General features: G+C 46.8%; 1 protein-coding gene across 2 annotated transcripts in view; it reads left to right on the top strand.

Moving 5' to 3' along the window:
* KIFAP3 (kinesin associated protein 3) overlaps positions 1 to 13,396 on the top strand; it is a 106,343-nt gene extending 92,947 nt beyond the window's left edge. The window contains exons 20-21 of one of the 2 annotated variants that reach the window (XM_037034952.1): positions 9,463 to 9,531; positions 12,944 to 13,022. In XM_037034952.1, coding sequence (XP_036890847.1) covers positions 9,463 to 9,508 — 46 coding nt within the window. In that variant the 3' untranslated portion in view covers positions 9,509 to 9,531; positions 12,944 to 13,022. Of the gene's footprint in view, positions 1 to 9,462; positions 9,532 to 12,943 lie in introns of both variants that reach the window. The other variant, XM_037034951.1, reaches the window with a different exon arrangement.
* The last annotated feature ends 3,489 nt before the right edge of the window (positions 13,397 to 16,885 follow it).

The following is a 16,885-nucleotide window of genomic DNA, read 5'->3' as shown; positions in this document are numbered from 1 at the left end:
AGGAACATAGTTAAGCAAGTACATTTTGAAGTTGCAACTGTAACTTAAAATTACACCTTTTCAAATTGATACAGGAAAACCGTGAAGCTATATTTACATGAGTATGAAAACTTCATGCTGAGATAGCTTTTGAAGTGGTAAACAGGAATTCTTAAGAGTCTCAAACATTTTTTAGGAGGGCTACTGGGTTTTAAGGACTTTGTAAGTGTTAAACTATAATTTCACTCATTCTCTGTGCACATAGAGGCGGGAAGAGAAGCTGCTATGAGTCTCTTGCCTTTTTCTCTCTGAGTCTGGGGGCTGGAGGTGCCGTTTGCCATCAGCAAGGGGGCACCCCAGTCATTTAAAATAAGCCCATTCCTCATCTCTCCTTGGCCTGCGTACTTGAAATAACTAATAGAGATACAGAGTGGACTCTCGAACAAGGCAGGGGTTGGGGGTGCCCATCTCCGAGGCAGTCAGAAATCTGCGTGTAACTGAAGTCGGCCTCCTCATATGCGGATGCCCACGCGGAGTTTACCCTTGAGCAGCGTGGTTCCCACGGGGCCGGGCCATTGAAAACCGCGTGAGACTGACCCACTTGAACAAAGGGGAGTCAAGGCACCGGAGTGCAAGTCCAGAACGCCCCTGTCCTGCCTGTGGCCCCCCCAGGTGTGTGCTGCATTCCAGCCTCTGTGCAGAAGTCTCCTCCTAGTCGCCCCGCTGCCCTTCCAGGGCCCAGATTGTCAGGAGGGCCCAGCCCCAAGGCCCCGAATGCCCCAGAATGAACAGAGCCCACCCTGAACCCTTCAGCGACCTGCGCCCTTTTCAAAGGGGCCGACACTGTAGCAGTGAGCCTGCGTGCAGGGTGTGTGCCGCGTGAGAGGGGATGGTTTGTGTGAAACACCTGAAAGCCTTACCTAGATTTGCTACTTTCAAAACAAACTCCGTGAGTATAAAACCAGATGAAAAAGGTGTTGACTCGATTGCGTCAGTCGTGACATAGCATCCGAAGGGCTCCGATTGAGGAGGCATTTATACAAGCAGCCCGCTGCTCTCACTGCGGTAAAGGAGGGTGTGACGCAGGGGCATCCTTTCAATGCAGCAACAGTTAGTCACCTGGGTGGTGCAGGCACTGCCTCTTCTGATTCTGTGCGCGCCCTGGGAGGGTGGACGGCTGGGCGCGGGAGAGAAGTGCACCGGGCAGGAGCGGTAGAGAGCGCTCCGCTGTCTGGACCAGGGCAGGGGCTGGAGTTGGCCAGGGTTTGCAGGGAAGGCTCCACGTGTTTCCGTGTGTGTCGTAGCAACGCCACCTCCAGATGTGGAAAAGGCACTACTTTGGAAATGTAGCGATCTCACTGCAGAGTGAGGTAAACAGGCACAGCCACTGTTCCTTTTTCACAGAAGGGATCCTGAGACAGGCAGTCACAGATGCAGAGTGAAGCAAGTTGTATTAGTGGAGACGGAAATCACATTCGGATGGTCTGGTTTCGAGGTAATTGCATCCCACTAACCTAAAAAAAATTCAGGAGTTGTTACGTTCATAGTGAAGCTGGTTTTGCTGAATTTAACAAACGTAATTGCCAGACTTTAAATTAAAGGAGACAAATGCCTATATGCATCAGTATTTTAAAAGTTTCCTTATGTTGCTTTGAAGATAACTTTAATTTAAAATATGATAATAGGGTACAAGTCAAAAAACTATGTGTTAGGCTTGTACACTTCCACTGTCCAGTCTACACCGACTTGCGTGGTACCAGTTCACTGTGCCCACAGTGTGCCGAGCATCATTCTATGGAAATGATAAGGAAATGACTCGTTTCTCCATCAAAACACTACAGTCTGGTTGGTCGGAGGACTTGAGTCAGTCCGTACCCTGACAATCTCAGGGCAGCTGCAGGCACCGTAGAAAATGGACTTCCCTTGGGTTTTTCTCTTTGTTTTTACTGATCCGGAACGTAACATATATTCTCAAGGGCCGAGAGAGCTTGTAGAATTTCAGAGTGGCTTTACCTTGGTTCCTGTTCTTCTAGCGCTGTGTGCAGTGTCAGTGCCCAGCACGGCACAGTGGGGTCCCCAGTGCTGCGGGGGGCACTGGGTGGCTCTGAAATGTCGCTCCAACCTGTGTGATGACCGTGGCCATGAGTTAGTGCTCAGCACTGCTCAGCACAGCGGAAGTGCTCTGGTGTTGTGAATTTGATAGTATGAACTGACTCAGAGGCAAAATTTTAAACTTTCTTGCTCAGCTATTTTAAATTGTTTGCTTTTAATTTGTTTAAATATTATTTCTATTTAGAAATACTAGTGCCCTCAGTTTTGGAAATGCATTCCTTAGTTTGATTTAGCTACAAACAGCTCTTTACTTATCAGCCATTATTTGATTTGTATCAGCCAAAGGTAATTTGTAGATTATTTAGCCTAAAAAAATGAGACAAGTGACTAAGTAGACATGACATAAATTGGAAACTTTATGTTAAGCTTCTTATATTTGATAAGACTTGAGATTTTTGTTTTTACAATAGACATCTATCCACCTCTTATGTAAGATAGTAAAAGAAAGTGAAAAGTTTCAAAACGGTGTCAGGATATTTCCAAACAATGTTGTTTATTCAAGGACTTTGGAGACAGGGTTTCAACAGGGGCTGAACGGGGACTTTCTGTTTCCGGGGGCCAGTCGGTCGCAGGGACAGCGTGCCCGCTAGGTGGCGTGCTGCCGTGACTGCTTCCGTGTGTCGGTTCAGGTTTCACCAAGGGAGTGGGGCTTCGGCCCAGCCCGTTTTGTGCGGTGCTCGTGGTGACGTTGGATCCTGTGCCATCTCCTGACCCGGTTCATTCCAATAGCGCATCATCGCTTTAAGGTTCTGCTTGGTGCTCACGTTACAGTACCTGGAGGTCATGACTCGCATTTTCTCTGGACTACAGAGTTTCTAGAACCAGCACTAACTTTTGAATTATGCACGAGGCCTTTGACTTTACAGTATGTTTAGTTTCTTTTCACTTCTTATTAGTATTTTTCAGTACTTACTAGTCCCCTGCTCCCTCCTCCAACCAGACCGCTCCTCTCTGCTCAGCATCAGAGCCCTGTGCGCTCTGGCAGTGCTTTCTCGTTCCCCAAGCAGCGAAGGCAAATTGGAAAGTTCAGCTGTCATTCTTGGAGGGTCATAGATCACGCTAGCAGCCGGAGTAATCCAAGAGGTTTTAAGTATCATAGCGTTTAGTTTAAAGTGAAATTCGCTCTGACAGGGCTGGCAGACCAATAGGAAAAAGAAATATTTGTGCTCGGAGAAGTGCATATGTAGAGACCAGGAGTATAACTGATGGCTGGAAGTGATTCAGTCTAAAAAAACAAATCATTAAGAGAGTGCATAGGGGTAAAATACACAGTTCATATTTTAAAGAGTCTCAACATGAACCAGCAACTAAGGTTAGCATTACACAGTAATTAGCTGGGGAGGTGGGGCCTTAACTCGCTCGGCACCAGACAGCGCGGTCAGGCCGTCACTGCAAAAACGCTGCTCCTTCCATGCCACTCTCTGTCCTGGGCCTGCGGCCGCAACTGCTGTCCCTTAAAAACTCAAGGTATCTGATAGACTGTGTAAATGTTGAAGCAGTGACAGACAGACAGTTATTCAAAGGAGGTGCTAATGACTCGGTTTATTCACCCAGGGGTTACTTAAGCAGCTCAGGAAACTTCCCTGCCTGTTTCAAGAAGTCCTTGAACAAGAATTAAATAAAGAAAAGGAAAAAAAACCTCATTACGATATTATTTAAGTGAATAAAATTTTTGAAATAAAAATCTATATAAAATTTTTTTAAAAGTCCTTGAATTTAAATGAAGAAATGTAACTTAAAGATACTTACATTAAAAGATTGCTAGAAACAGTTTGAGACCATTAAATATTTGAGTAAATATTCACACCTGCTTGATAACCACGTCTGACAGCGTCCACCAGGAACCTATCGGTATTTTTTTTCCCTGTTAATTGCTGCCAATGAGGAGAAAGAAAATATCTTGTCATGGTTCAGTTGTTTCTTCCAAATCCTTGTTCTCTTCCAGAAAGCCAATTTTGAGTCACAGGAAGACAAAGCTTATAAACCCTTCCCTTAAACGTGCAGAGTGCGTTCTGCACATCTGGCTGTGGAAGAGGGAACTGGAAGGGACTCCAGCAAGACGGCGGACTGAGCGGGCCTGGAAGGGCCCCTCCAAATATGACGACAGTTTGTAATCTGTGGCCAAATTCGCAAAAATCCACAAGGCTAGGAAGCACCTCCAGTGACACGCATGCAGGGAAAGAGGCGCCCGCAAGAACGCTGGCCTGGGCAGAGCGGCGCCCGGGGGGCGCAGAGCCGCATCCCCCACAGAGGGTCTGGGACTTCAGAGGGCTGCCTTTTCCTCACCAGTTGAAGAGAACTTGTGCGTTTAATTCACCAGCGTGCTCCACATGCACGGGTGGGTCCAGAATTTAAACTGTAGTCAAGTCGAGGGAACCCAAATGCCGGAATTACTGTCTCTTCAGGACAGTAAAATCCCCAGGGCCTGGAAAGATGGCAAGCGAATCAGAGCCTCTCTGTAGAGATACATCCAAGCTCAGGGGCCAGGAGACAGGCTACCGAAGTATACAAGTGAATAAAACCTGAACTTGGGCACCGTGAAAAATTACAGCGCTCACGAAGATGGGACTGTCAAAAAGGATGACTGTCAGGGGCAGCAGTGAGGGTGAGGATGCCCAAGAACTAGAGTTAATAGGAAAATCCCAGCAAGACTATAAAATATACAAAAAGCAAAAGGATAGAAAACTTAATGCAATGATGATGTAAAATGAAAAAGTGCCAACTATAACATCACCACATTGAATAAAATTAAAATAGGCTCCGGAGATGGTCAAACAACGGGTTAAGATGTGTAATGAGAGAAATATAAATGGAATGATATTGCAGGAGCCTCAGTACAATGGATTTTCTTTCATTTGGAATAAATTCGTGACCATTTTACACATGCTCTCCCCATTGTTAGTACAAACTAGTTTTGATCGGAAGCATCTCAGTATCGTAACTAAATTGCAAGGATCTACATTTTCCCCCTTAGAGTGGACAGATGTCTTTTTTGAAGCTTTTTAAAAATAAATTCCACATGAGTACTTTAAACACAACTTCCCCCTAATATCATTTGTCCCTGATTTGGGGGGGATGTTACTTTGATTTTTACCCAAAATAGGATTCTAGGATTTAGCCATTTTGTTTTTATTTTTAAAAATATTTTATTTATTTTTATTTTTAATTTATATATATATATATATATTATTGATTATACCATTACAGTTGTTCTATTCCCCCCCTTCATTCCCCTCCACCCTGCACACCTCCTCCCCTACCATTCCCCCCCTTTAGTTCATGACTACGTGTCTCAAGTTCTTTAGATTCTATGTTTCCCCTACTATTCTTGACCTTCCCCCTATCTATTTTCTACCTACTGTCTATGCTACTTATTCTCTGTGCCTTCTCCCCCCTTCTCCTCCTCCCACTCCCCTGTTGCTAACCCTCCATGTGATCTTCATTTCTATGGTTCTGCTCCTGATCTAGCTGTCCTCTTAGTTTGCTTCTGTTGTAGATGTGGTTGTTAATAACTGTGAGTTTGTTGTCCTTCCACTGTATATATTTTTAATCTTTTTCTTAGATAAGTCCCTTTAACATTTCCTATAATAAGGGCTTGGTGATGATGAACTCCTTGAACTTGACCTTATCTGAGAAGCACTTTATCTGCCCTTCCATTCTAAATGAAAGCTCTGCTGGATAGAGCAATCTTGGTTGTAGGTCTTTAGATTTCATGACTTGGAATACTTCTTTCCAGCCCCTTCTTGCCTGGAAGGTCTCTTCTGAGAAACCAGCTGACAGTCTGATGGGAACTCCTTTGTAGGTGACTGTCCCCTTATCCCTTGCTGCTTCTAGAATTCTCTCCTTCATTTTAGTCTTGGCTAATGTAATGATGATGTGCCTTGGTGTGTTCCTTCTTGGGTCCACCTTCTTTGGGACTCTGAGCTTCCTGGATTTCCTGGAAGTCCATTTCCTTTGCCAGACTGGGGAAGTTCTCCTTTATTATTTGTTCAAATAAGTTTTCCACTCGTGGCTGTTTCTTTCCCCCTTCTGGTACCCCTATAATCCGGATGTTGGAATGTTTAAAGATGTCCTGGAGGTTCCTAAGCCTCTCCTCCTTTTTTTGAATTCTCATTTCTTCATTCTTTTCTGGTTGGATGTTTCGTTCTTCCTTCTCGTCCATTCCATTGATTTGAGTCCCAGTTTCCTTTCCATCACTATTGGTTTCCTGTGCATTTCCCTTCATTTCAATTAGTTTAGCCTTCATATGTTCCTCTGATTTGTGACTATAATCCACCAGTTCTGTGAGCAGGAAAGCTCTAGTCACACACAGAAGAGTAAAGGAGAGCCCAGGGGACCCGACCGCCAAGGCCGACACGGGTGTGAGGTGCTTGCCGAGGGACACGCTCTGCGGCTCCTTTTCTCATCGCTGCAGAGGCTCCGTCCAGAGCCACCTACGTGTGTGCTTATGCCATGCAAATCGACAGGAGTGAGATGCTGGCGACCGCCTGGCGAGCATTCCAGAGGCGGCGGCACCTGAACACGCACGCCCATCACTCCTCAGGGTCCAGGACAGCGGCACCTTCTGCTGCCCTGGGAGGCCCCAGGGTCACGGAGCTCTGCAGTGCACGGTACAGATTTCCGTGTAGCTCGTGAGTGTGTTTGTTCCCATGTGTAGAATGAAGACATCGGTCATATGAGGAAGCAATGGAACCACAGTCTGTCAACGTGAAGGCCGAGAAGGTTCAAGTTTGATGCAGCTTGCTTTAAAACCTTGTGCCGGTGCCGTGCTCCGTGATAAGACAAGCTCTCCATCTAGTGGCTGATCCGTAAATTACAAACACTTAGATCTCATTTCACAGTCCACCACCATACGAAAGTCAGGTGTATTTTACAGGCTTTATCTCATTCGGTCCACGCTTCTCGTGATTATATTCGTGTGTAAGAACAGCATGAAAAGATCGACTCTCCCGAACACAGTTGCAACCCAGTGTGACTTCCTCTGCAACACAGCCTCTTAGTGCCTGGATGGAGCGTAGTCTCACATTAAAAAGCAAAAGTTGCTTTACCCCCAATTAACTATAACTTGTAAAATTTTCTGCCAATTTCTATTTCCTTTCCCTTTAGTCCCAGTTCCCAAATAGTAAATGTATGACTAAAAACCACATTTTAAAAGAAAAATAGCACTTTGGGTGGTGAGGCAGATCACATCCAACCCGCGTTTCCGCCAGTGCCTCTGCAGGCCGCCGCCGCGCCACAGCAGGCGTCCCGGGCAGGCCTGTCCTCGGTCAGCCCTCCGGAGCACACAAGCAAGCCGCCCGCCTTCTTAAACGCTGCGGACAGCGCTCCCAAAGCAGGTCGTTCTTACCCTGGCACAGGAAGGACTTTCGGGGCCTGTTCCAGCGGGGCTCGTCCCCTGCCACTTGCTTCCGTCACACACCGAGGCTTCGACCCTGTCTCCGCCGTGCTGGGCCCTCCTCTCCTGCTCAGACCCCCACGCTCTCTGGAGTCCTGTCCACCCTGAAGTCCCACCTGCCCTTTGAGACCCACCCACCCACACAGATGGGTGCACTCTGGGTGACTCCTCCTTGTCGGGCACAGTGAGAAACGCTTGTGACGTGACAATGAATAGGCATTCCTTACCCTGCTGGCCTGTGTCCTCACAGGAAACAAGACCAACACACAATGTCAGGAGGTGACTGATGTATTAAAGTCAAAGTGTCTTCCGCGAAGCCTTTCCAGACCCCAAGATTCTTCTGTAACAATTTGTACGTACATCTAACACACTCCCACGTCACATTAAACATGTGGGCCTCTTCTGTTCCTCTGTGGTAATTTGTACATATCCTAGCACAACACAGCATCGTGTTATCATCCGTTTCCTCCAGTCCATGGTCAGGGACCATGTCTTATTTATTGTCTCCTTCCCAGCATCACATTGTCTAAAATTTTTTTAAAAAATTGACTCTCAGCACTTTACTCAGTATGTTGTGGGAACTCATGTACTCTGGGTGGGTGGGTGGGGGGTGGATGAGTGGGTGGATGGACTGAGGATCACTATTACATTGACCTAAATTTTCCATGACAGGTCATACTTAAGCTGAAGCAACGCTGGTAATCATCTTATAATCTATCTAGAAAGAAAGATAAACATACTGATTTTTATTCTATGATCAATATATTGGAGTAACTGATTAAAGAATAGACCCTTCTAGAAAGTTATTACCATTTCATACCGTTGTGTAATATTCTGGGAAGTTTGCCCTGAAGAAAGTCAATCCAGGTTAAAGCCTTTCACTTCACAATCTCAAAGAATTCTAGCCTGTGACTAATTTTGTGGGTCACAAAGATAGGTGGTTAATAAGAATCACTCTTCCCGTGCCCTGGCTGGTGTGGCTCAGTGGATTGAGCACAGGCCTGCAAACCGAAGGGTCACTGGTTCAATTCCCAGTCAGGACACATGCCTGGGTTGTGGGCCAGTTCCCCAGTAGGAGACACATGAGAGGCAACCACACATTGATGTTTCTGTCCCACTCTTTCTCCTTCCCTTCCGCTGTCTCTAAAAATAAATAAATATACTTAAAAAAAAAGAATCACTCCTCCCTAGTTACAAATTGATTGTCATGAAGGATTTTGTCTTAGGTAGAGTACAATCTCTAAGGAAAGACCCAAAGTAAAAAATCAGCATGGTAGTTATGAGTAAAAGTTTCACGTGTGTGTGTACACAGAATTGTACACACCCGTGTACAGCCAGCGGAAGCCCTTTTGTGGCAGTGGCACCTTAGGAAACTTGTGTAAGATCAGCTCAGTGGTGGCCTGCACTGGGGGAATGAGAAATAGATCTCGGTAGATTCTGTACCAGTTTCAGACCACCTTACGAGTAAGACATTTTCAGCTTCTTCATTTTAAGAAAAACAGTGGAAAAAGTCAACTTACTTTAGAGAGCAAATGAGACGATGAAGGTTTGAGAGATCGCCCTGTGAGGAATGACCAAACCAGAGCTGTAGAGCAGATACTAGAGAAGAATTGGACTCACGTGCGGCCGCAGAGGCAGTGTTTAGACTGACGGCACCAGACCGAGGACTTCCCGACATCCGCCGTGTCCGTGGGTGGCAGGAGCTGCCCAGAAAGTGGGGCGAGACGTGTCGAGGGCGGGGGTGTGGGGACGTGCACACGGGATTTCTGGGAACGGGTCTGAAGATCCTGTGAGCCCACGGGGAGAGAGCAGGGCTTAGATTTGTTCTTTTTTTTCCTTCCTTTGTAGCATCCATAAATATATCCATTATTTCCTCTGCATTCACTTTGCTGGCTTGGGAATTTCAAAGGAGGAAAACACTTACGTTGCTCTTGTCTAATTCTGATAAAATAACGATTCGCTTTTCACTTGCGCAGCACTTGCCACCCGCGGATCCCCAAGTGCTTCCCAAACACGCACTAGTTAAGCCTCCCAAACAGCCCGAGGTAGGTGGCTCCTTCCCTCCCCGAAGGCGCCCGTGGTGTTGGCGTGGGGCCCCGAGGACCTCTGGGGGCCTGGGGCTCCCCGCTGGCTGCCATCCCCTGTCCTGTGCTGCATGTGACGCGTCGCTTGTCATGCCTGGGTTTCTTCCCCCTCCCCCCATCATCTCAAGTTTAGAATTCTCATGAATGCTGTTAAAAATGTGTTTGAAGCCTTGCAAATATTACAGAAAGCTGTCTTTGCTTGCTGAATGCTGATTTGACGTCTAAATGTTAAACAAAACCTAGGCGTAGTTTTCTATTTGTTGTTGAGTATCAAATACAAATTTTGTGTTTGTGGGGAATTTATCATTTTCCTTTCTGGGTGCACTTCCCGCTTTGTCTTCTCCTGCCAAATGGTGACCATTGTTGTTGAACCGGAATTATATATTTTGGGGAAGAGATCTTGCGTGTTGGTGCTTTTCTAGTTTAAAGGCCCAAAATGTGATACCTGGACATTGAGGATGAGGGTCAAAGAACACAACGTGACGAGTCCTGGAAAGGACAGGTGGCCAAGTGGCAACTCCGATTTGGAGGGACACACAGCTCTCTACAGCAGGGCGGAGTGTCAGGAGGAGGCCGTGTACACACAGAGACACACGTGTCATGTGGGTCTGAGTTCTCGTATCAACAGCCAGATGTGCAAACCTCCCAGAAGCCACTCGGCTGTGCCCCAGCTTAGACACCCTGGCCTTCAGGGTCCCCAGTGGGGGCACGCGGGGCCTTCGGTACTGTTTGCTCCGAGTCTCGGTGGATCGGAAAGCAGGATTTCTGCTGCCGCACTACCCTGTTGTGTTCCTGGTTTCTGACCTTTTCCGGAAGGCCTTACCTAAAGAATCTGCCCTCCTCTGTTTAAAGGAACACTTACGCTTGGGCTCTCCTGGTTCGGAACCAGGTTCCGCATTAACGAGTCTACATGCTCATCCCAAGGGGAAAAGCAGAGTAAATAAATGTCCATGTGTCCCAAAAGAATAAGGGGGGCTTCAAATTTTCCTCCTCCTGTAGAAGTTCAAGACCTTCTGTTCTTGACATTGCACTACACACAGGTGTCTCTGTGTAAACGGAACTTGGTCACAGGACCCATGCAGGCTTAGCAACTGAAACTCGTCAGTCTAGGTTATGTCTTACTTTCACTGACCTGGGTACAAATTCTTGCCAACAATGTGACTGACACTTAAAAATACATACTATCCACTTGTCAACTTACACTGAAAAGTAAAACCGTCAGGCAAATCAGATAATGTCTAGGTTTATTCTTTACTGTGTTGGCAAGCCGCACGGAAAGAGAGAGACCAGAAGTTTGCCTATTGGTCATAGAAATGAAGCACAGCAGGCTTTGCAGTTTGAGTGTATCGTGGCCTCAGACCCTCAGACCCTCTACAAGGCTCCTTCCTCAACCAGGACAAGCCTTCCGACATGACCAGATGCTCCTGGTGTGGTCAGAGGCCGCCCGCAGGAGGTGCGTGGTTTGGGTCTGTCCACACGGCCCCCGAGGCGCTCCGCCGTGGCAGACTCACTCCGTGATGAGCGTCGTCTTCCTCTCGGGGACGAGATGAGTCGTACGGCCGCCGTTCCTGTGTGAGAGGTTCTGCTTGGAGGTGCCTTTGGGCGTCCATCCCCATCTGCTCTGCACCTTTTATTTCCAGCCTCTCGAGAGCAGCCTCACGATAGCCCCTACCTTGAGAAACAGACAAAATCAACTTGAGTTTAAACAAAGCCGTCTGCTGCTCAGCCTCAAGAAGAGATGCTAAAAAAATGTAAGAAGTCACAGAAGGCCAGAGATAAGTAGAAAGACGAAAAAGGATGTTGAACTCCACAAGCTGTACAGTCACTCTGGATGGTAGAGAGTTGTTTAGGGACACGAGTGCTTGTTAGCCTTGGTGCTCCAGGGGAGGAGTTTTCAACAGCCGATTTTACTCTGACTTTAAACTTCTGCATGTGTATCTTAGCTCATGGGCTCCATTGACTTCTGAGACGTCTTTAAAGCCACCTTGAGTAATGTCATAAAATTTAATCTTCCCGTGGGAGCCAGGTAGGAGAGGTGGGCTAGTATTTTGCCATTTTAAGATGAAATTTGGACTTAAAAGTTTCAACCAACATCCAGAAATTACAGATGGAGCCCCAGAAAGTTTGATTTACCCAGGATCACACACTAAAAATGCTAGCCTAAAACTTGTTTCAGAAATTCCATTCCGTTGAGAGGCAGATTCACCGTGTGTTAACTACTACGCCCTATATGTACTGTGACTCTACGTGTAGTTTAAGTCCTGTCCCAGTGCACACATGCACGCACACACAAATTATTTAAAACCTTACTATTTTAAGTCGCTTCCCAAGTGTTTCCGTTTCATTTTGAGTCCTGAGAAGGAAGTTAGGGGCTATGTGAATATCTAGATTTTGCTGATAATAGCGTTTTCCATCTACTGTGACCTCACCCAGTCTAAAGTCATTTAAGCAGGTTTATTCTTTCGGAGCTCACACCTCTGCATCACATGCCATTTGTTGGACCGGCGCTGGTGTGTTCGCTGCATGAGCATGTTGCAGCCGCCACGCCTGCCTGGCAGAGCGGGAGCCCCGTCCTTTCGCTGGGTGCCGGGCGCGCTCTGACGCTTAAAAGTGCTTTGCAGAGCAGATTCTCTCCTAGATAACTTACTAACAGAGGAAAGAATCATTTTTCAAAGGAATAATCAAAGGTCATCCACTGTCAAGCTCTCTTTATAACCAAAGGTTCTCTTCTGGCTTCTGTTAATTTCCATAGGATAAATTGAACCCAAATTTACGGTTAACTTGCTGTTACTCAAAAGAAACATGTGCTATTGAGTAATTTTTTGGCACCGAGGAGTCAGAAGGAGGATTGCAGATCAAATCTGGCCAACGTTGACATTCTGTAACCTTTCCTGTCTTCTCCCTGTACTCCCGAGCTCACGGCGCGGTCTGGCCCTCAGTGAGCAGTTACTGCTAAACTGAGGGCCTTACGGAGAGCAGCTCGGCCCTGCATCTTCACGGGAAAGAGAATTCCTGATAAACAGCGAAACTCTTTTCCCACCGTTTCCCCATCCCCTAGCATTGTCTTCCCGATCACTCCACCTTCTGGCGTAAAAGCCACGTATGAGTGTGACCCACTGAAAGTGTTCCGCTCTGCCCTCCTCCTCGTCGTGAATGGCTGCCTGATGACGTGGCTCCCCACACTTCTAATGCACGTTATTAGAAGTGAATATTTATTATACACGTTTTGTGGCTATATTAAATTTGTAAAGGGATTAATAAGATCCACATAAATCACTCACTGCTGGGAAGAGAATCTTGAAGGTGTAAAGTTCCAGGCATTGTGGGTGTCCGATGAAAATTATAACTTACGTTTTTTTTTTTCTCTTTCTAGCCTTGGCATGGATGGCTTCGGCCAGTCGGTGGGCCTCCTGGGACGCCCAGCCACGGCGTACGGCTTCCGCCCGGATGACCCTTACTACTACGGCTTTGGGCCTCGGTGAAGGCCTTCCTCTCCATGTGCGCGCTTAGCTTAGAGGCAGCCTGTGGGGGTTGGGTTGGCTTTGAATTGGGGGCTAATAATGCATGTTGACGCCAGCGCGGGTCTGTGTTTCTTTTATTTTTTCGTGGTGTTAGCCGCAGATTAACCCCACCCTGTGGTCTTGTGCTAAGTGCAGTGGGTACTTGACCCTGCGCCCTCATCAGACCGCCTCGTGATGCTGGAGACAGTTTCCCCTGAGGCTCAAAGCGAACCCCGAAAAGCAGCTAGAGTGGAAAACACTACATTATGTATATTAGGTGACTAATTTAATTTCTATTAAAAAGAAGCAGAAAGTACCAATGAATTAGAGAAGGTCACGTGTCCCTATTTAATGTGTTTCGTTAGGAATTACATGTAGGTGCGTAAGACTTTCATTTTCCCCTTTCCCCTTGTAAACTTGAGTGTTTCACGTGATATGTGCTACCCTGAATATGTATAAATGACGCCACAGTTTTATTCTATGTGTGTGCCTAAAAGGCTGCTTCCCAAGGTTGTTAACTAGGAGTTTTCCGTGAACAGTGGAATGTGTGCCCTAAGTTGTTATGTACGAGTGCGATCTTTTCAGCCACTCAAGTTCATGTCTTTCAGATTTTAATGTAGAAAACCTGGAACATCTATTAGTATATGAAACTAGATGAGTTTGGGACTTTTAAATTTTATTATTTGTGAAATCTAAAGTATGGGAAAGCTAATTATAAGTCTCATTGAGGAAAACTGAAAGCAGTATTTTGCTTACTAATATGCTTGTTATTAAAAGATAGATTTAGTTAATAAGAATGGAAAGACATTATCGTTAATAATGAGTTTTGAAAATAACTCAGTGTTACGATGCTGAAAATTTACTTAAAGCAAATAAAATAGCCACGATCCAGAGATATTTTCTTGAGCACTTGCTGCGGAAGAAGTTACGTCAGGCTTCGGAGGGATGCGCGGTCAGAGACAACCACTGACCTTCGGGTTCGGGTCTCCTTGACCTGCTGCACATCGACTCGATTCGGGCTTTAACTGTAGAGGGTAGAGTGGAACGAGCCTTTGAAATAACTGTCCATCTACCTGCTTGAAAAAAACAACCACATAAAAGTTCTCAATATAATCAACAGATTGTTAAAGCTACCTCCCACGTATAAGGAAATACAAGATGCTACTGAAGGAATGTGTGAATATAAGATGTGATTTGTGTCTTCGAACTTAATCGATCTTTCTGAAAACATACATTTGTCAGTTTGTTGTTGAATTTTATTGATTCTGGAGAGAGGGGAAGGGAGGGAGAGGGACATCAGTGTGAGAGAAACATTGATCAGTTGCCTCTTGCACACTCCCTGACTGAGGACTGAACCCACAACCCAGGCATGTGTCCTGACCAGGAATTGAACCTATGACCTTTCAGTTTGCAGGACAAGGCCCAACCAACTGAGCCTCACTGGCCAGGGCTGTCTTAATTTCCGTTTTAACCATAGAATATTACAACTGGAAATGGCCCTAGGAGCAACCCTGTCAAATTATTTCCATTGAGAACTCTATGGCCAGGAGAGATGAAATGATTTGCCCAAGTTTATCTGTTTGGTCAGTGACATAGCCTGTCTCCCTGCTTCCGATCCAGAGCCTCAGCACTAAGCATCTTCCTCATTATCTGTCATATGTACAAAGTATGACACACATAATGTACACAATAAGTGGCATTAACAGAAAGACGAAGCAAACACTCTGTAGCCTAACTTCCCACATACTATAAAGCGATTTAGGAAGAACATCATATAAAGCCCCTAACACATGGTAAGCACTCAACACGTGTTAGCTGCTCTTACCACATTACCGTGTTTTATTTTTTCTTAGAATTTACCACGATCTGAAGTTGTCTTTGTTCACTGATAGGCCTGTTGTCTCTCCTTCCCCTCGAGCCTCTGCCCCCGCAGGTGCAAGGCTGTGGAGAGCAGGGAACGGTCCCGCTTGCTGGTGTCTCCCGAGTCCGGAGCAGAGTGCAGGGCCGTCCCACTCAAGTTGACTCACATGCGGCAGCTCGACACCTGCCTGCTCGAGGTGGGGCCGGGCGCTTTGGCAAACTACAGTGATGTTACTAGCACTGAGCGGCTAGCACACCTTCAAGGCCTTTATTTTGAAAGGTTCTCCTTGGGTCCCCTGGACAATGCGCTGCTCCGCAGTGATGGTTCCCTCGTTTCCTAGTGGTCAGCAGAGTGCCTGGGACAGAAGGTGGGTGTGGGTTACCCGAATGTAGTCTGTGGCACGAGCTTACACGTTCTAGCACATTTGTGTCGTGTTTACACAGCCGGGCAGTGTTTCTCACCACAACACGGGTGTCACGATGTCTCTGATCCACCTTGAACTCCTTCAGCAGGGACGGTGCGCGGCTCTGTGTGGGCTGAATGGTCCACGGCAGCGTGTCAACTGCTTGGCGTCTCTGGGCCACACTGGACGAAGGAGAGTTGCCTCGGGCCACACATTAAATACACTGGGACACATGATCACAAAAAAACTCATAATGTTTTAAGTAAACTTACCATTTTGTGTTGACTGCATTCACAGCTATCCTGGGCCACAGGGTGGACACCCCCACAGTCCAAGGTATGCCCCGGAGGCACCCAGCCTTTGGGGACCAGGAACACACACCCCAGAGAGGCCACATTCCAGGGATGGAGCTCCAAGTCCTTTGACTGCCTGGATCTCTGATAACACCGACTGTTCTGCTAACAGCAGAGGGTCACGAATGTGTTTGTATTGGCCCAAATAAGTTTATTATCACGGTGTAGACTAGAAATGAAGTCTAAGAAGAACTCAAGATAGGTGATTTGGCTCAAACGTTTAGAAAATGCTCTCTACTCCTGAGTAAACAGGGTGGAAACATTCTGGGAAACTTCCGCCTTTGGAGATGCCGCCTGAGGCTTCGTCCCTAGCAGTCCTGGCTCCGTCACTGGCCCGAGAGATTTCTGGTCGCCAGAGGCTGGTGCTGAGGGCGACCACGGTGACAACAGAATCCAGCCTTGGGCAGTGGCGCCTCTGCTTCTCCCCTTCGTAGTGCAAGGTGGTGGTTAGACCTCCTGATACTGCGCCCGCCAGCACGGTCGTGACACTCCACGTGTGACCAGAGCATGAAAATATGGCCAGTCCATGAAACATCTGATTTTGAAGGCAGTACCCAAATATCTCAACAATGTTTTTTATATTGAGTTTAGATGTAAATAACATCTGGATCTACTGTGTTAAAGCAGTGTTCAGACTGCCTTCATTCTGTGGCTGCTAGGAAATTTAAATGTAATTGTGTGGCTCGAATTCTGTTTCTAGAGGATGCAGCACTGAGAACCCTGCGGTCGTCGGGCCGTTAGCACAGCGAATGCTGTGCGCGTCTGCGTCCTCGTATTTGATAACATTTCTGAACAGGGGACACCACTGGGTCTGCTCGTTGCTTTCAGTTAACCTGGAGAGGACGTTGTGGGCTCCCTTATCCACCCTAAAGTTTCCGCGGCTGTTATCGACCGTAAAGAACCTAAAAGTTTTAGATGATCGAAGGATTTGAGTCAGCTGTCACCTGAGGGTTAGCCGCGACGGCGACCGCGACCACGCAGAAGGCGAGGAAAATACATTGTGTATGAGTCATGCAGCTTGAAAACTACTACGTACACTGACTTTAATCTCACAGCTGCCTATTAAGTAGCAGTCATTACTGTAAATTACGGGTCCTAGAGTGCCAGACTCTAGTCCTTGCTGAAACAAGTGTAACTTCAGACTTTCCGTCTCCGGGGCTCAGCCACCGTGGAACGCACGACTGTGGACCACGCGGCT

This window comes from Sturnira hondurensis, unplaced genomic scaffold, assembly GCF_014824575.4.
Source record: "Sturnira hondurensis isolate 20B ecotype Veracruz unplaced genomic scaffold, ASM1482457v3 Scaffold0022215, whole genome shotgun sequence".
Taxonomy (NCBI): domain Eukaryota; kingdom Metazoa; phylum Chordata; class Mammalia; order Chiroptera; family Phyllostomidae; genus Sturnira; species Sturnira hondurensis.
This window is presented reverse-complemented; position numbering and strand designations above follow the sequence as displayed.